At 45.6% G+C, this 22,138-nt stretch overlaps 2 protein-coding genes across 8 annotated transcripts in view; one reads left to right on the forward strand and one right to left on the reverse strand.

Annotated features, from left to right (window-relative positions):
- PLEKHG3 (pleckstrin homology and RhoGEF domain containing G3) overlaps nucleotides 1–15,292 on the forward strand; it is a 58,684-nt gene extending 43,392 nt beyond the window's left edge. For 4 of the 6 annotated variants that reach the window (XM_043983697.1, XM_043983699.1, XM_043983700.1 and 1 more), the window contains 11 exons: nucleotides 49–231; nucleotides 487–579; nucleotides 750–836; nucleotides 1,409–1,442; nucleotides 1,831–1,929; nucleotides 6,428–6,466; nucleotides 7,249–7,331; nucleotides 7,920–8,273; nucleotides 8,834–8,947; nucleotides 10,047–11,448; nucleotides 12,250–15,292. In XM_043983697.1, the coding sequence (XP_043839632.1) occupies nucleotides 49–231; nucleotides 487–579; nucleotides 750–836; nucleotides 1,409–1,442; nucleotides 1,831–1,929; nucleotides 6,428–6,466; nucleotides 7,249–7,331; nucleotides 7,920–8,273; nucleotides 8,834–8,947; nucleotides 10,047–11,448; nucleotides 12,250–13,037 (3,276 nt within the window). In that variant the 3' untranslated portion in view covers nucleotides 13,038–15,292. The remainder of the gene's footprint in view (nucleotides 1–48; nucleotides 232–486; nucleotides 580–749; nucleotides 837–1,408; nucleotides 1,443–1,830; nucleotides 1,930–6,427; nucleotides 6,467–7,248; nucleotides 7,332–7,919; nucleotides 8,274–8,833; nucleotides 8,948–10,046; nucleotides 11,449–12,249) is intronic. The other 2 variants (XM_043983701.1, XM_043983703.1) reach the window with 2 other exon arrangements.
- A 4,101-nt stretch (nucleotides 15,293–19,393) lies between these two features.
- Nucleotides 19,394–22,138, reverse strand: part of SPTB (spectrin beta, erythrocytic) — a 175,543-nt gene continuing 172,798 nt past the window's right edge. For both annotated transcript variants that reach the window (XM_043983695.1, XM_043983696.1), the window contains exon 36: nucleotides 19,394–22,111. In XM_043983695.1, coding sequence (XP_043839630.1) covers nucleotides 21,944–22,111 — 168 coding nt within the window. In that variant the 3' untranslated portion in view covers nucleotides 19,394–21,943. The remainder of the gene's footprint in view (nucleotides 22,112–22,138) is intronic.

Below are 22,138 nucleotides of genomic sequence, written 5' to 3' on the forward strand. Positions count from 1 at the left end.
ATAAAGGGATCTTTAGAATCTGATGTGGGACCAATCTCTCGTCTGCAGGAAGTCCAGTCACTCCTGATCAATTGGAAGGGCCCAGACCTGACAACATATGGAGAGCTGGTCTTGGAAGGCACTTTCCGTGTGCATCGTGTGCGGAACGAGAGGACTTTCTTTCTCTTTGACAAGGCGTTGTTCATTACAAAAAAGCGAGGAGACCACTTCGTCTACAAAGGTCACATCCCGGTAACCAGGCTTTCCCCCAACCTCCGCTGAGACTTCTTAGAGGGAATCTGATTGTTTTCCTACTTCAGAGGTTCTCTGGGTCCCATTTGGAGCCACCTCCCTCTGTTGTGGTTCCGATTCTCATTTCTGTCCATCCCAGTTTGTGCCTTGGGGATGTAGACTTCCCCATAGTTTATACAACTTCCCAGGTTGGTTTGATCCTCTTCCTAGTGTCTAACGAGTTTTTCTCTTTCTCCTTCCTTGGACCTTTGATAGTGCTCCTCCTTGATGCTAATTGAGAGCACCAAAGATTCTCTGTGTTTCACAGTTACTCACTACAAACACAGCAAGCAGCAGTATAGCATCCAGGTAAGAAGGGGAGGGGAGGAGTATCATGTAACACAGGGGCCAGAGTCAAGTTGGAGGAATGGGACAGAATGTCTTTGCATGCTTCAGAAGGGGCACTGTACGTGTTGGGGCTGGTTGCTTGCTCCCTGGCACCATTTCTCAGTTGCCCCTTCCCCTTGCCTTTTTTTCAGGCCAAATCAGTAGAAGAAAAGCGTGCGTGGACCCATCACATCAAGAGGTTGATCCTAGAGAATCACCATGCCACTATTCCCCAAAAGGTGAGGGGAAGAGAGAGGAGCCATGGGCTTCCTGATTCTCTTTGGGAAGGAAGCATTGTGGTCACTGTCTGAAGAAGTTACTGTAACTTTTTTGTGGTAAAGTATCCTGTGAGTTTGGGGTGGAAGATGACAGATGAGTACAGTTATCCCTTCCACATTGTGGGGATCAGGGGTGCAGTGCCCCCAGGATCTAGAAAATCTACATAAAATTTTTTGGGCCCTCTCTTCATACCAGAGAAGTCTGAATTTTTTCTTTTATGTGGTGTTTGCAGTACATTATTATAAAATTTGGGTTAATTATTTGGTCATAGGCATATTTTACACATTTCTGAGTTACTAAACTTCTGTGCCATCTTTTGGCCTTCATATGTTGTTTGTGGCTCTGCAAAACTCCCCCAAATTCCCTTTTACAGTAATTTCTTATGCCAACCCATGACATAGTGAAACCAGGATGGGGAACTTCACAATGTGGAAGGGATAACTGTAGATGTGTGAGTCCTTGGGGAAGTGCTGGGCGAAGGGTGTTGTGCCAGATGTTTGGGAATAACTAATTCCTTTTCTTTTTATCCCAGGCCAAGGAAGCCATCTTGGAAATGGACTCCTATTGTAAGTTCCTCCCTGCTTGACTGTCTGATTCCTGAATGGGATTGTATACTATGGGCAAGCTTCATCTCCACCTCCTGTTCCCTGGCTTGATTTGTGGCTTCCCGTATCCCATGGAGCTTAGAGGACAGAAGAGCAGCAGCCTTAGACATGAGAAAAGAGCAAAAGGAACATAATGATAGTGGTAGCGTGTTGTTAGGAATGGGTAGATGGAATTTCCAGTCTGTGACCTTCAGAAAAACACTGACTTTAGGAAATGAGAAGGGGCATTAGAAACATCCAAGGCACCAAGACTGAGGGAAAAGGCGTAAAAAGGAGACTGGATGTATGAAGATTCTAGAATATGAAAATAGTGGGAGGAAAAATGAGATGTTTATTATTTTGTTTGTAGACCCTAACCGATACCGCTACAGCCCAGAAAGGATGAAAAAGGGCTGGTCTTCCCAAGATGATGTGCCCACGCAAGTCCGTCAGTATCGGAGACAATCTGGTAAGGACAATGATAATATGTGAAAATCATAATGCCAGCCAAGCAGGCTTAGAAGATGAATGAATGAAGTGAATGAACGAATGAATGAATAGAATTAATTAAAATGCATTTATTCAGCAATTACTCTGTATTGGGTAAAGTGCTAAGTGATGGTGTCGCAAAAGGAAAAAAAAGTGCTGTCAAGGAACTTACCCTCTTAATTGAGAGAAAAACCACATAAATGAAAGTTCACCAGCAGGACAGAGATGGAAAGGCACAGAAGTTAACGTGACTTAAGCACTGTCTTACTCTTAACTACTGACCTACTCCAGCCTTGGCCTTGTCCATTGAGATCTCTGTAGCTAAATTTTTAGAGTTTTTGTGCTATCTTCCTCCCACTGAAATAAAATATGATCAAGTTGACATCTGGGAACATTATTCCCCTGTGTGGTACATGAGTAAAGACTCATGTAGGCTAGGGGAAAAAAAATTGGAATAAGTGGACCAAAAGTCAAGAGATCTGAGTTCTAGTTTTGGTCCTACCACTTACTAGCTGTCTACAGGTCACTTATCCTCCCTGTCCATAAAAGGTGATGCCTTTCCTGCTCTGATATCCTATGGTTCTAATTTACCTCTAGATCCTTCTCTCCTCATGGAACTGGGCAAGCTACATTATTTACTGTCTTTGAGCTTAGCATAGCCATATTTCTGGGCCCCTTCTTAGCTAAGTCGAAAGCTGAAGTATCTCCAGGGCAAGGGAGGAGTAGCTGTTCTGACATCACCATTGGTCCCTGGCCCACTTCTGGACTGGCAGGGCAGTTAAAGGGACTGGGAAAAGCAAGTCAGACTTCCTAAAGTGGCACCAAATCGAGACAAGAAATATTTACTTTGGATCTTGGGGGGAAATTCCATTATCCCCTTAGATTATTCTCCGCCTGGGACTGTGCTCCATTGGCTTATTTGAATAAATGCTCTCTTTGAGAAAAGTGGCGTCTGCTTTTACCATGTCTGTTCACACTATTCATCCAACTACTCCCTCCTCTGAAAAAGTCACCCTGATACTGTTGCATTGGCGTTGGATTTGACAGTGTCTTGTTCTATCTGCTGAGCTAACTTCCTCTGTGTGTGTGTGTGTGTGAGTGAGAGTGAGAGAGAGAGAGAGAGTGTATGTGTGTGTGTGAGTGAGAGTGAGAGAAAGAGAGAGAGTGAGTGTATGTGTGTGTGAGTGAGAGTGAGAGAGAGAGTGTGTGTGTGTGTGTGTGAGAGTGAGAGAAAGAGTGAGTGTGTGTGTGTGAGAGAGTGTGTGTGTGTGTGTGTGAGTGAGTGAGAGTGAGAGAGAGAGTGAGTGTGTGTGTGTGTGTGTGTGTGTGTGTGTGTGTGTGTGTGTGTGTGTGTGTGTGTGAGAGAGAGAGAGAGAGAGAGAGAGTATGTGGGTGTGGGTGTGTGAGTGAGAGTGAGAGAGAAAGAGAGAGAGAGAGAGAGTGAGTGTATGTGTGTGTGTACTTTTTTCCTTCTTCTGTTGGTTTCTGCTCTCATCTCTCCTTAGCCAGAGCCCAGGGACAGATCTGGCTCAGGCAGATGTCCCACTAGATTTCTCCACTTGATGGCAGATCAGGCATTATCTTGTCTTAAAAGATAATTGGGGGGAAAAATAACTTAAAAAGATAATTGGATCCAAAATTTCTGGAATGAGCAGGGGCCAGATCCTGGTTTGATTCTCAATGAACATTTACTAGACTCTAGTTAGCCTCTGAAAGCACTCACATATCCCCTTGAGGGTGTCTATACGTGACCCTTGGGCTTTATTCCTCTTTGGAATGCAATTGTTGCATATTTTTTTTCTTTCATTGAGGTTCTGCAGTAGAAATACACTCTGGCTCTTGGCTTCATTTTGCTTGGCCTTTGGGACAAGTTACCAAGTGCTAAAGTTGTGGTCTTGGAATTGGGAAGAACCAAGTTCAAGTTCTGCCTCAGACTCAGACAATTCCTAGCTGTGTTAAGTTGTTTAATCTCTCTCAACCTTAGTTTCCTTATCCATAAAATGGGTATAATCCTAAGACCTCATTGACAGGGTTGAAATGAGAATCAAATGAAATATTTTATGTGCTTTGCAAACCTTAGAACACATTCGAAATGTTAGCTATTATTATCATTATTACCCAAAGGGGAGATTTTCATTAATGCTTTTGTTTATACTAAAAATATAAATCCCAAATCTTTTAATAACAACTTTGTACAAGGTGACAAATTGTGTGTGTTACTCTCGTGTCATTCTCTTAGTGCCTCTGCATGTGGACCTCTGCATTTAATTGTCTCCCTTTCCTTTCTAGAAATCTATCATGCTTAATATCTTTTCTTTCTCCCAGCATCTCTTCAACCCTTCTTTCTGCCTCATCTCTGCTTCTTCAGTACTGCCCTCTTTTCATGCAATGTGGATATTTAAAGTGTTCTCTTAGTTCTCTTAGAGTTCTGCATTTTTTCCGTTATGGACCAGAGTTACACTGGCCACTTTTGGCAATAAGATGGTCATACTTGGGGACTATCAGAGCAGAAGAAAAAAAACTCATGTACAGGAAAACCTCAGATATCCTAAAACTTTCAAGGATGTTTTCTTGATATTTTAGGGTTTCCTTCTTTCAGCACTGAAACTTTTTTTAGCCAATCCATTGTTTGTTTGTTTTTTTTTAATAATAAACATTTTCATTTAAAGTTTTGAGTTCCAAATTCTATCCTTCCTTTCCTCCCAACCCAACTCCTCCCCCTGGCAGTAAGAATATATAGGTTATACATGTGCAATTGTGTAAAGCATTACCATATTAGTCATTTTATATAAGAAAATTTGAATAAAAGAAGAAAATGAAAAATAGCATGCTTCACTTTGTGAATCCATTGGTCTTTATATTAAATAAAAAAGAAAAGAAAGATATATTCCCCAGACTTCTTAAACAGAGGACCAAAAAAAAAAAACCAAACCCCAGATTCTTTTAAAACATTTTTATTTTTTCTGTTTCTTGTTTTTTACTATCACGTGTTTGCTGGTCACTCCCATTAAGTATATGGTTTTTATGACATCTTTTTTTGCTTACTTTGAGACCATTTTAAAATTCCTTTCTTTGTTTCCAGTGGAGGAAGTCCCATGACAAATTGTCTTTCTTAGATCTTACTCTTCATTTTAAAATTTTTGTCATGATTATTGAATAATTTTCTATTTTTTATTCTTAATTTTAAAAACAGATGAGTCAGTATTTTATAATCCTCATAAGGAAAGCTAAATAAGATTCTGTTTGTTTTTTGCTGATACAGTAATTGGTTTTATTTTTTCCTTTGAGTCAGTGCCCCTCAACAGATAAGTTTTCTACCCCTGAATGGCTAAAGAGAGGGTAATTCCTGTTGATATATGGTCCGTGTAGAAAATTAATGGGCAATAGTAACTTGTGTCTCCTACTTACACCAGTTGGGCAAGGATGAGATTTGGGTTAATGGGTCAACTGAGGCATAAATTCCAGAAAATACTAGTTTCCTGGTAAGCCCCTGATAAGTCGTCCATTTTTTGAAGTTCAAGGGGTGGCATTCATATTCTACCCAATCTGGTCCCACTGACTTTATTCTTATATTTCATTCATTAAATGAACTCAACCTTTATTGTCTTCGTAGAAAAGGAATTCAGCTTTTGAGGAGATGCCTTTTAAAAATTATTTTATTCAGACATTTTTTTGGCCCTGGAAGGGTTTGGGGTAACCAGTAAGGGATCGTGTCACCTAATGGATGTATTATTTTATCCTGTCCCCAGAGCCTGGTCACCCCCAGTACAATCAGGAGATATTCCCCAACGGGCTGCACAGCTCCACGATGTTGGGCCTTAAGGGCCGCAGAAAATCGGGTTCGAGCTCTGCTCTCCAGCTTGGGCCTCTGTGGCGGGTGCTCTGGGAGCTATGGGTGCTGGGCACATGGGATTGTGCTAATGATTTTGACTTACAGAACATGGAATTGAAGAAGGTAGTGAGGGATTCATACGGCTGGTACAGTTATCTAGCCAGTCAGCCCACACAGGGAGAAATAGAACTTGGTTCCCATTTCTGCTGCCCTGGCAGAATCAAACATTTTAAAAATTGGTCTGAATGCCAAAGATTCCTTCTGTATTCCCTGGAGGGAAGGTTTTACCATGGCCTCCACTTTTACTTTAATGAACAGAGATCTCTAGGATTGACTCTATATTCCCCAGTAAGTATATCCGCAGGTGAGATAGTGCTTTGTCTCATAAGAAGAGATGGACACAGTCTTGGGGCTGGAACCCTGTCATGTCAAACTCTACAGGAATGGGTTGGGAACTATACAGAATCTAGTCTTTGTGCTACTACGGAAAACTTGTTCAGGCAGTAGGGATTCTGGGAGATGAGTGAGGGTATGGACTCCAAGCTGGTGAGAGGGGCTGGTGGCATTGTAAGCTTGGGGCTAAGAGTGGGCAGAATTCATTTCCTGGGATTGTGGCTGACTTTACCAAATGTACTTAACTCTCCAGAGCCAACCAAACAGCTTCTCAGGCAGCTTAATGAGAAAGGTGAGTATTCTACGTCCCATCCGTTCGCTTCCTGGGATCTTGGGGGTGGTGTGGGGGGAGGCAGAGAAGCGCCTGCTCCAGGCATAGTCCCAGTGAATGGTAATTAGGCATAGACTCTGTCAGCATCATGTAATGGTAGAGGAGAAGAACAGTCACAACAGATTTATGAGCTTGATGCTTCCAGTTTTTAGTCTCTGTTTTTTTTGTTTGGTTGTTTGTTTGGTTTTTTAGTGAGGCAGTTGGGGTTAAGTGACTTGCCCAGGGTCACACAGCTAGTAAGTATTAAGTGTCTGAGGCCAGATTTGAACTCAGGTCCTCCTGACTCCAGGGCCGGTGCTCTATCCACTGCGCCACCTACCTGCCCCTCTTTGCTGTGATACTGAGCAAGTTCATGCCTAGCTATAGGGCCTCTGCTGCTTCATCTGTTTAAAAGAGCTAACAATTGTTTCCTGGCAAGGAACTATCCTTATGTATTCATAATGAGGAGTGGGTTACTTATGCTCTGGTCCTGAAGTGACAAACAAGAGGAGGCAGCTTGAACATCATCCCTGAGAAAGCTCATGACCATGGTGCTCCAATCTGTATCCCCATCGTGTTGGTTCTACTTCCTATTAATAGTTTCATAGACATCTTGGAAGCCAGGCTGAGGATCCCTAGGGTGGTACCCAAATCATACCTGCAGTTACTATAGTCTCCCTGGCTTCTGTTAGGAGGTTGTTTACTTGGCTTACATCTTCTCTTTTTTTCCCTCCCATGTACCCGGGACCTGATGATGGTGGCAGCATCAAGAGCATCGGGTCTCAAGGTAAGACCAGTGAGCGGCCTGGAGATGGGATACAGGATGGAACAGGGAATTGGCTTTCAGGTGGGTAGGGGAACACATCCTAAGAGTCAATCCCCTAACCCATTAAGCTATCATTTCTTTTATTTTCCCACCAGTGTTTTCCCTTTCCCTGAATGGTACCAGGGTGGAGTACCTTCTGTGCTCTGATTCTGTTCTCTTTCTCATATCCAAGTCCTCCCCTCTTAGGCTGTACCATTGTGGGCTATGTTTGGGGCTAATGCTCCCAAGTAGCATATTTCATAAAAATCTCTCCTAGGAGGGGCAGCTAGGTGGCACAGTGGATAGAGCACCGGCCCTGGAGTCAGGAGGACCTGAGTTCAAATCCGGCCTCAGACACTTAACACTTACTAGCTGTGTGACCCTGGGCAAGTCACTTAACCCCAATTGCCTCACTTAAAAAAAAAATCTCTCCTAGGTCCTCTCTGCCCTGTGCCCCGGCTTCTCTCTGTCTTTCCTCCCCTACCTATCCCCAAGCCTTATATTGAGTCCCTGGTTGGTACAGTGGGATAAACCAGTTACCACTACTTACCCAAACCCATCAGAAGTTGAAAGGTTGGGAGGTAGTTGAGATTGCAGGTTACAAGAAGGCCGTGTTTGTACCTTAAACAGCATGCAGGTAGCGCGGGAGCTCTCCTGGACTTTGGGCAGCTGCCCCTTACGGGGGAGCAGCAGTCTGAAGCTGAAGGGACTGCTCAGGAGGAAGAGGAGGAGGAGGAGGAGGAGGAAGTGGTGGAGGAGCAGGCCCTTCAGAAGGCCTCTCTGGAGGACCTGACTGTGAGCGATGGCAGCAAGAAGGGGGCCAGGGCTGAGCCACAAGGTTCAGAGGAAGAGGAGGAGGAGGAGGAGGAGGAGGAGAGTCTGGTGGTAGCTGAGCAGGTAGCCGACTTTGCCAGCTCCCTGCTGGCTGCCCTCCACTGCTGGCACTATCGAGCCAACGCTTTACTTTTCTCCCGGGGCGCTATGGTGAGGTGGTCTCTTTGATCTCCCTTCCTCTGCATGTTCCCAATGTGCAATGAATGAATGTCTGGCTCAGAATTCCTTCCCTTCCTCCCCTTCCCTCAACCCCCCAAGCTTGGGTTCTTCTCGTGTCTCAATAATCAGTACACCCATTTCTTCAGTAGCTCTTTTGCCCTGGTGAGCCCCCAGCATGCTCTGCTTTGCCATCTGGGTTAACGTCATGCACAAGACTAACAGGCAAGGGGGGGTGGTCTGGGTTGAAGTGGGGAGAGAGGGAGATAGAGATTGCCAGGGTGGCATTAAAAAGAGGGTTGATTTTTTTTTTTTTTAAAAGACAGATTTTTCTGGAGCAAAAGGCTCAGGGGCTGTATGTGTACTTTAATCTCCAGGTTTCCTAGTTCAATTCAGCTCTAGAACTCTGGTCCTGAAGCTGAAATTCTAGGTTAGCCCAGCCACTTCAGTTCAGAAAGGTGCCTGCAAGTATAGGGATCTGCTAAGTGTGATGTCTAAGCTTCCTCTGTGTATACCAGGGTTGGGTGTTGATTCCTTCTCTCTGTTGGGTGCAGGTTAAAGGGCATGATGAATATGAAGTAGCCAAGGGCTATAAAAGACCCAGTGGCCAGTCTCTAACGAGTCCTGAGAAGCGCATGAGCTTTGAGTCTGTCTCTTCCCTGCCAGAGGTAAGTACTTGGTGATGGAATGGCAAGGTGGGTCCTGGGCAGGGACACTGGCATGGCTAGAGGAAGCACCACAAAGATTTTATTGGGCTTCATGGAGGTGCATCACCTAACCAAGCACTAGAAAGCAGAGTGTGCCGCTTTCCACCTCATCACTACTGAGGCCTCATCAACCTTGGAGCGCCATCAGGGATCCCCAGGTTTCTGGTTTAGATTCCGCAACTAGTTATCAAATGTGTATTCTGCATAAGACACTGCTCATGATTTTTTTTTTTTTTAGTGAGGCAATTGGGGTTAAGTGACTTGCCCAGGGTCACACGGCTAGTAAGTGTTAAGTGTCTGAGGCCGGATTTGAACTCAAGTACTCCTGACTCCAGGGCCGGTGCTCTATCCCCTGGGCCACCTAGCTGCCCCACTGCTCATGATTTTTAACCCCTTATTCACTCGGGAAGAATTGCTGCTCAGAAGATGTGACCAGATTTCCAGCTTGTACATACTTTGATAGGACTCTAAGCCTGAGACTTTTGTAACTATTCCATACTGGGGATTCTGGAGTCACAGGAGAGGTTGATAAAACTTTTCCCATCACCTCCATGGCTTTGAGTTGCAGTAGAGAACCCCATCCCAAGCCCCAAATCTACAGAGTCCCAGTAGTAAAAGTATAGAATGTTGAAGGCTTTAGTGAACTGTGACTAAATATAAAGCCCTCCAACGTGGCTGGAAAATCCCCTTTCACCTTCACTACAAGGCTTTAGATTGGAGCAGGAGTTAAGTACTGCATGTTGAGATTAGTAGATGTGGCTGGGATGCCATTAATAAGACACACCACCCCACCCCACCCACATACACACATTTTCCCACATAATAGTCTCTCCTGGGAGTTTGGAGATATGTGTCCAGGCTCCTGATTGTTAAGCACATCTATCTCAGCTAGCCCCTTGCCCCAAATTATCAGCTCTCCCTCACTACCTTTGTGATCTTGATTTCTTTGCTCCCGACCTGTCAGCTGCTCTAAGTAAGGTCTGTCTCTGGGCTGTGAGGAGGCCAGGTTACTCATCCCTTACTGTACTCTGAAAAAGAGCTATGTAATTGTGTGTTTCAGGCTGAACCAGACACAGAGCCTGACGCCAGGCAAGGACTGTTTCCAGCCACAGAAGGTGATAGTGGAGAGGTGATGCAGTCAGACACAGAACCACCATGCGTCCTGGACCAGCACCACCAAGAGGTGCTAAGGTCTGACCAGCCAGTCAAAATGGTTGACGATGCAGTTGCTGAGAGCACGGAGGACCTTAAAAACCTCAGCAGCGAGGAAGAGGAGGAGGTGACCGTTCCAGAGCCAGAGAGCATTCTGCCCACATCTGTGTTGGACCAGGCTAGCATCATTGCTGAAAGGTTTGTCAGCACCATCTCCAGGCGCAACAGCCTGGCTCTGGAGGATGGCAAGGCCAGTGGCTTTTTGACTCCCCGGCTGGCCAGTCGGAGTAGCAGTGTCCGGAGCCTTGATGGCATTGAAAAGGGGCCAGCCATCCACTGCAGCACCACAGACTCACTCAGCCCCTTGCTTCCCCTAGAAGCAGACCCTGATGTTGGGGTGGCCTCAGAGAACAGTTCCATCCTCAATAGGGCCATGCCTCCAAGCCCCAGCTGCCCAGGAGAACCTGAAAGGTTCTTTAGCAAGAAGGAGGACACACTTTCCACCCGAGACCGACTGCTGCTTGACAAGATCAAGAGTTACTATGAGCATGCAGAGCACCATGATGCAGGCTTTAGTATCCGGCGCCGGGAGAGTCTTTCCTACATTCCTAAGGGCTTGGTAAGGAACTCCGTGTTCAGGTTCAATAGCCTTCCTAGGCCAGAACCTAAACCAGTGGCCCCTGTTGGGCGTAAAAGACTAGATGGTTCCCGACCTGCTTCTTGGACTCTCTTTGATCTCCCTGGACCAGGCCATGCTGGTTCTAGGGATCCTCCCCCCATCACTGATGCTGAATTCCGCCCATCATCAGAAATAGTGAAAATATGGGAGGGAATGGAGTCCTCTGAGGATATCTGCAAGAACCCCGCTGTGAGGAACAAGATGGAGTCAGGCCTGAGCCAGGAGAATGGCTTTGACATGCATGAGCCGCTCTTCATCCTGGAGGAGCATGAGCTGGGCGCTATCAGTGAGGAGCCAGTTGGGACCTCCCTAGAAGGCATCTCCCTCACAGATCGAGCCGGCCCTGCCCAGCTGGCCAGGGAGCTAAAGGAGCTGGTAAAGGAGTTGAGTGGCAGAGATGAGGAGCTACCGTCTCCACTGCATCCTCACATCATGCAGCTCTCCCACATGATGGATAGGGATTTGACGGAGCGTGTCAAGAACAAGGTCTACCAGCTGGCCCGCCAGTACAGTCTCAGGATTAAGAGCCATAAGCCAACGATGCCTCAGCGGAAGAAGATGGATACAGAGCAAGAGAAGACCCTGACCTTGCCCCACCTGCAGGAGGAGATACGAGAGCTGCCTTGCAAAGGTACAAGGATGGGATTGTATAGGAGGGACACCTTTCTGCCAGCTGATAGGGAGTCAGTTGGCTCCTGTGTATGAAAAAGTATAATCCTTAAGGAGCTTTGGAAATTCAGAATGCTGCTGATGACTGCAGGGCTGGAATGGCCTTTATTTTCTCTTATTGCCAATGGAAAAAAAGGGGAACTGTATTAGCAGTTGGTCAAAGACCCCAGAAAAGTATCTTAATTAAAAAACAATGTAGTAGAAAGCACACCTGAGTTTTAGTACTGATTCAACCCTTTCAAGCAGTGTGATGTGGATGCCATACTTCACCAAGCCTCGTTTTCCTCATTTTTAAAATGGGTATAATACTTTAATCCACAGGGCTGCTTAGACAAAACTTCTTTGGAAACCTTAACCTGTAAATCTATATATATATATATAAAGGTGTGCTATTATGAATGTTAACATCAATAATATGGACCGGTAATCCCTGGCCATAACTGCTGAACAAAGAGAAATTGGACGTGGGGGTGGAGGGAGGGTGGGAATGACCCTGTAATATGTAATCCATGGGGAAGAGCTCTTACATCAACTTGGTTCCTAATCTTTTTCTGTTGCATTTTCCCTCCTTATTTCCCCATCATCATAGGACTCTTCCTTTTGCTTTGTCAAAGGTGATATGGGAATGATAAGAACAGAACAACTAGCAACATATGTATTTGACAACCACCAATCAGATCATCACCCTAACAGCTAGCAGTGAAAAACCTCATTTTCCTACTTCTTTATCTTGGGACTCATTTTGCTATTCTTTTCCCCATAGGTAAAATGAAGCCATTACTATCCCTCTCAAATAATGAAAGAGTTATGGCCTTGGAACATGGTGCCTCCAAGTCCACCTCAGCAAGGGAGAAATCACCTCGACGCTTCTACAGTCCTTCAGGCTCAAAGACCACCTCTCCTAGAGGCTGGACATCTAACCGAAGTCCCCTCAGTCCGGTTGACACAGAAACATTCCACTGGCCAGATGTCCGTGAGCTCTGTTCAAAGTATGCTTCCCATGATGAGGCTGTTCTAGCTGGACGGGGCCAGCGCCAAGGTCCACCTGTCAACCGGAGCCTCTCGGTACCAGAGAATATAATGGAGCCAACCCCAGTGGGGAAGATGGGTCGTTGTTGCAGCCTAAACACCAGTACAGGTAGAGGAGCCCAAGAGATAAATCAGCCTCAGCCTCATAAGGATCTCTTTTCACTTGGTTCCTCCCAAACTCCAGGGCAGGATGTAGATGAAGGCTTGTACCTCACAGCAGACTTGACCCTGGAGAATAACCGGCGGGTCATTGTCTTAGAGAAGGGGCCACCACCACTGGTAGGTGAGGAAGAGCAAGACAGCTTTGTGCCAATCCGGTCACCCACCTCCCAGGAAAAGATGTCCTTGAAGGCAGCGGTAGAACGATGTAAGGCTTACCAAGAATCAGAGGAGTTCCGTTGGCAAGAAGAGGGGGCCCGGGGCCCTCAACAACTAGTGCAAGGGGATACAGCTGACATGGGCCAACAGGGCCGAGTGAGAAACCTGAGGGAAAAATTTCAGACCTTGAATTCAAATGGCTGAATTAGGCTTCTTGGGAAGGAGATGAGGGAACAGCTATACCTGTGTCTAATAGACCTTCTCCAACTTCCCTACCTGCATCCCAACTCCTCACGAGCCTTGACTTCCCTAATTTGCCTGCCTCTCTTCTGACATCAGATCGTGTGGAGTTCTGCACCTTCTGCCTTCTCCCTTCTAAGCAGGCACTGGTGCTGATGGTATCTTTAGCACAGGCTGTGGCTTGCTGCCTCATGCTGCTGGCTGAAAAGCTCCCTGGGGGCTGAGACCGTTGTTATTGCCAATAGGACCAGACGCCATGCTGTTACAGTCAGAAGCCTGTGTGGGCTATTTCCCTTTTCTGTTTTTCTCTTTTGGTTTTAGACCAAATATTTAAGCTCACTTCTCTCCAGGGAGAGGTGCCCATAGGCTGTGGCCTGCATCGTGCCAGCCACTGCCAGGCTGAAGAGTGTACCCAGAAGAAAAATGTGAGAAGGTGCCTCAGGAGGATTTATTTCCTTTATTAAATGTTCCAAGGATTCAGGCAGAAAAGAGAAGTCTGGGACTTGAACAATAATTTATTACTTTCCATCCTGTGGGATGTGTATGTGTGTATGTTTGTGTGTATATGATTTTTTTGTTTATTTCCTTCTTCCCCTTTCCTATTTTTAAGAATGTAATTGACTCAGTCCAGGTACTTTTAAGGGTTGCTTTGCTGACCCCACCCAATGGTTGTTTCTAATGTACACACATTTCATCCCTTGCCAATGGTGCAATAACCACTGCTGACCAGCCAATCCTGTCTCCTGCCTCGTTATTAGGAATTAGAAGATAGTCCAGTTGAGGGTTAGAATTATTTCTTCAGAGCTTGGAACAAGAGGGGCTGGTGTTGCCTTACCTATGGGGCCATGCCCTTCTATTTTCTGGGGAAGGAAATGTTCTTGGGAATTTGGGGCACTGGAACGAATAGAGAATTTGTTCTCTCTAATGCTCTGCTCCATAGCTCAGTTCCCGCTTTGAGCAGTGGTTCCCTCTCCCAAAATGTACCCTGATACTAGGACCTGGAGTTCTGCAGGGTAAGCAGAATATATAAGAACTAGCCTTGAGAAAATAAGTGATGCTTACTGTGAAAAGATGTCTCAACATATAAAGAGGAGTCTTGTGCCAAATACATTTGTCCTCTTCTGGGCCCTTCCTTCCCAGCTTCCTCCCTCCATCAGCATCGGCCAGGTGAGCCAACAGCACTGTTCTCATTGTCAGTATTGTTCCTGCCTCATGAATGTCATGTCTGGTAGGGAGAAATATATACCATGTTTTATTTTGTAATTGTGCAAGTGATAGGCTAAAACAGGTGCAAACAATGGGAGATCTGGGCACACAGGTGGGGCAATGATGATTGACAAGATCAGGGAAACATGATGGAAGGTGGACATCAAGAGACAGGTATGAATGCGGGTGAAGTTGACGTTTCAAACACGGGCGTGGGGGGGATGTAAGCAAAGCCATTAGGGATGACAGTGGGAGAGTCCCTTGGAAAACTGAGAATTCATAGCTGGAGAAATCATATGAGAGAAGACAGGAAAGGCTTCAGATTGCTGAATGCTAGGGTGAGAATTTTAAACTCTGCTTGTTAAAGTAACAGGAATGTACTGAAGAATTTTGAGCAGAAAAGAGACATGACTAGTTCTATACATAAGGAAGATTTTTTTTTTTTTAGTGAGGCAATTGGGGTTAAGTGACTTGCCCAGGGTCACACAGCTAGTAAGTGTTAAGTGTCTGAGGCTGGATTTGAACTCAGGTTACTCCTGACTCCAGGGTCGGTGCTCTATCCACTGCGCCACCTAGCTGCCCCCATAAGGAAGATTTTAACCTAGAAGCTGTATGAGGGTGGATTGAAGGGAATTGGGAGTACCATTTGAGAGGCAATTCAGGAGTATGGCAGTGTGGGCCTGCCCTAGGTGGAAAAGATTGAGAAAAATCATGGAGGTGGAATAGATGGATGTTTTACAGACAGTTGGTGGTGGGGAGGGAGGGAGAGATAAAATACCAAGGTTTTGGCCATGGAAGACTTCCATGGTCAGATCTTCTGGCATGGTGGTACCACATAGGGAATTAGTGCGATTAGAGATTTAGGGGAAAAAATTTTGTGGACATATTCTTTGGAAATATCAACATATTCAGCAGGTGATCATAGGTCTAGAACTGGAAAAAGTTTCAGAGACCATCTTACTTTAAAGATGTAACTGAGGGGCAGCTAGATGACGCAGTGGATAGAGCACCGACCCTGGAATCAGGAGTAACCTGAGTTCAAATCCAGCCTCAGACACTTAACACTTACTAGCTGTGTGACCCCGGGCAAGTCACTTAACCCCAACTGCCTCACTAAAAAAAAAAAAAAAAAAGTAACAGATCAAAGGGGATTAAATGATGTGCCAAGATTACCCAGGTAGTATCAGAAGTAGGATTTGAACTCAGGTTCTTAACTGCCATGCTCTTTCCCCTTGGTGCAGGCAGTTGGGACTGTTTGATGGAGCTTGGGAGAGGCACAGGTCTGGGTTGTCACAACATCATAAAGGGAATTCATAAGAGCAATGAAGACAGGATTTTGTGGGATCCTCATTTTAAGGGATGGGGGAGGAGAAATGAGCTAGCATAAGAGACAGTGAAGGAAGGGGGCAGCTAGGTGGCACAGTGGATAAAGCACTGGCCCTGGATTCAGGAGGTCCTGAGTTCAAATCCGGCATCAGCCTCTTGACACTTACTAGCTGTGTGACCTTGGACAAGTCACTTACCCCTCATTACCCCAGGGGGGGGAAATTTAATTAAAATGTTTAAAAAAAGAGACAGTGAAGGAGTGGTTAAATAGAACCAGGTGCAGGAGGCATCTCTGAAGCCAAGGGGAGAAGAGTAATGAAGAGTTGGTTAACAGTGTAAAATGTTTCAGGGAAGTCAAGGTAGAGAGCAGCTGAGAATAGATCATTGGTTTGGGGCAATGAGGAAGCCATCGATGCCCTCCAAAAGAACAATTTCAGATGAGTGGTGGAGCAAAGTTTGAAAATAAAGTGTGTGCTGAGAAAATAAATGCATCAGGGAGAGATGGTTTTCCAAGAAATTTGGCCGGGGAAGGGAAGAAAAGAGATGGGAATGCAAATAGCTAAAGTGGTTGAAGGACAAAGGGAAAGCTTTTTAGGTTGGGGGAGATGTAGATGGGTGAAACCCTATCATGGAAGGAAAAGATTGAATATGCTCTAGAGAGGGGATTACTGAGGCAAGGTCTTGGAGGTGAGATTGAATGGAATCAAGGGTAGAGGTAAGTCCTATGTGAGGACTACAAAAGGGAGCTTCAGCTACTGGAGAAATAATGAGGAAAGCATTTGTATATGACAGTCTGGGAGATAAGATTGGATAGATAGGGGCGAGATAGAGATGGCCTTAAATTACAGGCAGAAAAGTTTGGACCTTTTCCTACAGATAATGGGAAATAGAGATTTTTAAACAGGGAAGTGTTATGATGAAATTTCTTAGGGTTCTAAGGCAGTTGGGTGGTACCATGGATACAGCTATGAACCTGGAGTCAAGAAGACCCAAGTTCAAATTCTAAATGCTATCCCAACCTCAGACATTTATGAGCAGTGTGATCCTGGGCAAGTAACTTAACCTCTCTAGCCTCAGTTTCCTCATCTATCAAAAATAGCTCTTAGGCTGGTTTTGAGGATAAAATTAGATATTTTAAAGTGTTATATAAATACTATATTACTATTATTACTCCCTAGACTAGAGGGGCATGGAGCCTGTACTAGGGTATCAGTGGCATAGAGAGGAGGGAACAGCAGTTAGAAGTATTGTGTGGTAGGAAAGGACTGGATTTGGGGTCAGGAACTCTGGGTTCAGATTTTCTGAACCTGACTCCCCTTCCATGACCTCTATAAAATAAGATTAAATGAGGTATTCTCTAAGGTTCTTTGAAGCCCTAAATACTGTGTGTCTCCAAAGTGTTCCCTTCCTGATGAGCGTGTGCATATTTTTTCCCTACCATAAACCAACCTCACCTTGGCTAATTTTTTCCTGATACGAGGCTTCTCTGGATGTAGAAAACAGGTGAAAACAAGGTGATTGGAGGTTTCATAGTAAGAGTAGATTGAAGCCTTTCCCATAAACCTTCCCTGCCTGGTAACATCTTTCAGAACTTGTGCTTCATCTATACAGCCTTCAAGAACCCCAGAGCAGCACCTACCTCCATGCCATCCCCATCTTTAGAGTAAAATGTGGACTTCCAAGGCTCTCCCGTAGGGAATGAGTTATTTGAAATAAATGAATTTTCCAAGTAGTTAAAAACTTCTTTAAGGATCAAAAAAAATTTTTTTTATTTGGATAATTTTGGATAAAAATCTTTCAGAAATGTGTCCACTTCACAGCACACTGAGCATGTTTTTTTCTGAGTAATTGAAGATCACGATCATGAACACTAATTATTGTACTATATAATATAGTAGGTGCTCTTTGGGCCAACTGAGTTGTAAACTGAATCCATCCATACTGAAATGACTTTAGAATGCTATAGGTTTTTTAGTTCTGTTTTTGTTTTGTTTTTTAAAAAAGTATCTCTATTTGTCAGTTTGTCAGCTTTTTCTTCGCACTGTTCTTAACCTGTCTCACCTTGTATAAGCCCTTTTCCTGGCTTCTAATTTACTGCTAATTTGCTGTAGCCTTAGAATCCAGATAAACAAGCAGTGTTAGAACTGTTAAAAGGAAAAAAAAAAGAGTAGGGGGCAGCTTGGTGGCACAGTGGATAAAGCACTGGCCCTGGATTCAGGAGGACCTGAGTTCAAATCCAACATCAGACACTTAACAATTACTAGCTGTGTGACCCTGGGCAAGTCACTTGACCCTCATTGCCCCACATTTAAAGAAGAAGAAGAAGAAGAAATCAAATTGGATAAAAACCTGAGGGGCTGCCCAGAGGCCAGCTCTTCTTCCTTTCTGGTTCTCCATCACATTGCAGATATACAGGTTAGCAGATAGGTTACTGTATTACTAGAGAAAGACATGACTGTTAGCAGAATGTACTAGAAATGTGGGCCCCATGTGATCTCTGGTGCTAAGGAGCTACCATTCCCCTGTTTGAAATTTTTCAAACTGGTCTCAGGAGGAGATACAGGATTGGAATGTGTCTAACCTGCTGGGGGAAGAAGGAAGAGAGAAAGAGTACCTACCTCTGCAATTTATTATCAAGCTTCCAATTGCACAGAGGGCTTTGATATTGCTTTCTCTACTTCTCAGATGCCACCAGTTGCAGTAAGGAGTGTGTTTCCTTCTTGCTTACTCACTTTTCTCTCTCATGCCCAGCTGATCCCTTTCCCCAATTCAAGTGAGCAAAGGGAGCCATTCAAACACACAAAACAATGGAGGAGATCAGGGAATTATTAGTTTATTAGAAAAACTCTATTAAATGAGTTGGGAAGCTCTTCCCCAAGCAAAAACTCGGGTTTGATTTTCCTCTCTGGACAGTGGAAGCACATTTGAGCAGATGGAGATCAGCGCCCAGCTGGATGGAGGGTCTGTGCTCACTGGGCTCTGCTATTCTCTGGGCCCCCCTCACGCCCCACCCACCTCCCTGAGTTCTCTTGTCCATGATACAAATGAGGAGCTGACAGCCTTTTCCTCTTCTTGTGCCTGTCATCTCCAGAAACCTTCTGGGTTCCTTGATTCTGGCAGGAAAGCAGTGGTTTAGAGCAGATCGCAGCCTCATCCATACTCCTCCTGTGACAAGGGGTTGGGGAACCCTCCCTGCATCACATTGGTCCAGCCCAGGGCCAACATCTAAATGAGGGGAGCGAGGGATAAGTGGGTAAATGAGAATCAAACTGAGCCACTCTCAAAAAACCATGTCGGAGAGAAGAAAAACCTGTTGGGCTAATAGGGACAGGGGTGTGAACCTGGTATAGTAAAAGGATGAAAGGAAAAGACTGTAAAGTAGAAAATGTAAGAAAAAAAAAAAACTTCTGGAGCTCCCCTGGAGCTCAGTCCCAGGGATGCATGACCTAGCCCACAATGAGTAAATTGCAGTTTCAGTTCTGTCTCCTGCCCTAGGTGGTCGTTGAGATGATAGAGATGGAAATGAGCAAAAGGTGGCATTTCATATACCTGAAATGGGCGAGCTGTCCCCATGAGCTCTCCCAGGGATGTGGGGTGGGATGTTTCTCTCTTATTAATTGTACCCTTTGGGGTAGCATGGGATGGGGAAAATAATAGCTTATGGCATTCTGACCCCCCAGGTAACTCCTTAAGAATTCCCCCATGGAAAGCTGCTGTCGCAAGAAGCTTCTCTGGAGCCTCCTGACTAGGGCCAGTTTTTGTAGATGCCAAATGCTGCCTCATCTATTTTTTTTTGTTAGGGGGGCATGTAAGTGCCCTTCCATACTTCATATTCCCCTGAATGCTGTGGAATGCTACACACCAGAGACCACAATACTAGGTGGCCAACAGAGAGTTGGAATTAGATGAATTAAGAGACCCGATACCAACTAAAGGTTATATCACTGAATTGGAAAAGACTCGCTCCATCAAGTAACTTCCCATGCTCTTTGATCAATCATCCCTCCTATAGTAGATTCCACTTGAAATCTTCTACCTTAGGGTAATGCCAGGGCAAAAGGACAGAAATCATACAGCTTTCCTGTATGATGGCTTCTGCCATCATCAATGGCCAAGGGTTAGTATGAGAAGGGAGAACTTGTGAGGTGTAGGCCAAATGGGTGGTACCAATGGATACAGCTTGAGCTGTTGCTCAATATCTATCCACAGTGCTGTCCCCAGCAGAGCCCTCACCTTTTCATAAGGAATTTCAAGTTACTCCAGTTCCCTTTCTTCTGTAAGACAGTGGAGATAGAGACTGCAGGTCCTTTCACCGGACCCGTGAGAACGAGGATGTCTTCCTCAGGCTCTGAACCCTAATCCACTTATTCTTTCCCCTTGGGGAAATGTTATGTCTCCTCGGGCTTGTCCGTGGAGCCTGCAACCTCCACCTCATCACTGGCCCCTATCCTTCCTGACAAGACATCGCTTAGAGTCATGTTGCTCTCAGAGTGGAGCAATGGAAGGGGAGACTCGTAAAATTCAGTCTCTGGCCTCCGGGAATGGCCCTGGTCCTGTGTAAGAAGGTTTCTCTTGAGAGACTATAAGATGGACAGATCTTAAGTTTATCTGTGAGCAGAGGGGGAGGATGAACTCTGCACCCATATGTCCCCTTCAGGACTGAAGGCCTTGCGCTTCTGAAATATGTTGCTTTTTGAAGCCTCATGGATGGATGGATGCACCATTACTGCATGCTCACCTCCTAATAGGCTCTGACTCTAGCATGAGGTAGTGTTCCAGCTATATGTAGTGAGTACTTACCTCTGGTGGGCAGTGACACCCTTCACTCTCTGGGCACTGTGAGATTCTCTACCTCTGTCTTAGTGGGGTGAGATGCTCTGGGCTTTCTGCTAATCTGATACCCTTCAAGGGTACCAGCTGTAAAGGAAGAGTGAGTGCAATGGGGTCTTCAGCTTTGGAGTGTTTTTCTCTAGGCCCCTGGCTGCTGTCCATGTGGAGTCTGGAAAACCTGCACTGTTTCTCCCTCAAGGGTCCTGGCCCAGCACAGAAAAAAGAAGGGCCCTGAATCTGGATTGATCTGCTGATGAGATTTAAAGTCAGAGCAAAGGCAGAGGCAGAGACTCAAGGGTTTTGGGAATCAGGAACTCTAACCACCATTTTTAAGAGAGCTCTCTTGTCTCCTTATTCCTGCCACCTAAGTCATGGGTAATGACTTGGGAAAATTGCTGGCAATTAGTTGAACAGCTCAGGAAGGACTCCCAGAAGACTGGCCTTATGAGTAGTCATAGCATTGTGGGGAAGGGAGAAGTGGCTGGCACTGGAGGCAAAAGGACCATTTCTTGGGGAAGCCTAGGGACTTGGAGGGTATCCATGCTCTGTAACCTCTTTACCCTGTCACCCATTGTCCAAATGCTAAGATTCTGTGTGTCCTTAAGCTACAGGGTGCTTATCCTGGGACAGAGAGGCCCCTAACATTGCTGGAGCTGGGCAGCTTGTCTCCTCTCTTCTCCTAAAGTCCACCATTGGAAGGGTGAATGGGTGTGATATAAGTCAAACCAAAGAATGCTTGGGGGCAAGAGGAAGAAGAGTTTGTGAGGCCTACTAAAAGCCTTCATCTTGGTAGAGAGGGTGGGGCTGGTGAATCCATATACAGCTCAAGGATATAGGATGTATGTGTTTGATTCAGGTGTAGGGAAGGACTTCCTTCTCTAATAATCCAAAACCTAGAAAGGAACCTTTTCCCCTCTCTGGGCATGTCTCAAATCAGAGAAACTCTCTGGGCAGGGGAGTGGAAAGTAGACCCAACATGAATTGGAAGAGAGGGAAAATGATAGTAGTCAGGGAGTCCCCAGTGCAATCCCAGCTTTGCCCTCAAAGGTTAGCCATGTCACAGGGCCCTGGCATGGAATGAGGTGAAAGCCCTTATGTGGTTAAGTGTTAGTGCTGAGAGGAAATGGAAGTTACTAGGTGTCCAGCTTATTCCTCCCCCAGATATGGGCTGAGACTGATCCATAGTCCCTATGACCACATAGGAGTGGACTGGGCTACAGACAAAGCCTGGGTCTATGGGGCTAGGGAGAAGCATGGGGCAGGGGGAAGAAGGGATTGGCTGGGTAGTGGCCAGTGGATTGTGGCTGAGGTAAAGCTTGTGGGCATCCTGCCTGGACAGTGGAGGGTGGGGGGTTGAGGAGGGGAACGATGGTTGGCCTGGGCTGGGGGCCTCTTCACTGAACATCCTGAGCAGAATCAACATTGTCCAATGGGGTGAGGGTCCAAGGTAGACCCTTCATCTCTCTCTTCCCCCCTGCCCCCATCCCACAAAGGAGTAGGGGAAGATGCTATTTCTTTTTGGGGAAGAAGCTGAATCTCTTCTCCTTGTCCTTCTTTCCAAAGCTGGTATCTGTGCTGGCAATGGAGGGCAGGGGGAGACTCTGGGCCTTAACTTGGATGCTTTGGGACTCCATGATAGCTGTGCTCACACCCTGAAGCCAGGAGAGCATCTCTTCCTGTGGAAAGGGAGAGAAAAGGAAGAA

The sequence above is a fragment of the Dromiciops gliroides genome, chromosome 2 (genome assembly GCF_019393635.1).
Source record: "Dromiciops gliroides isolate mDroGli1 chromosome 2, mDroGli1.pri, whole genome shotgun sequence".
Taxonomy (NCBI): domain Eukaryota; kingdom Metazoa; phylum Chordata; class Mammalia; order Microbiotheria; family Microbiotheriidae; genus Dromiciops; species Dromiciops gliroides.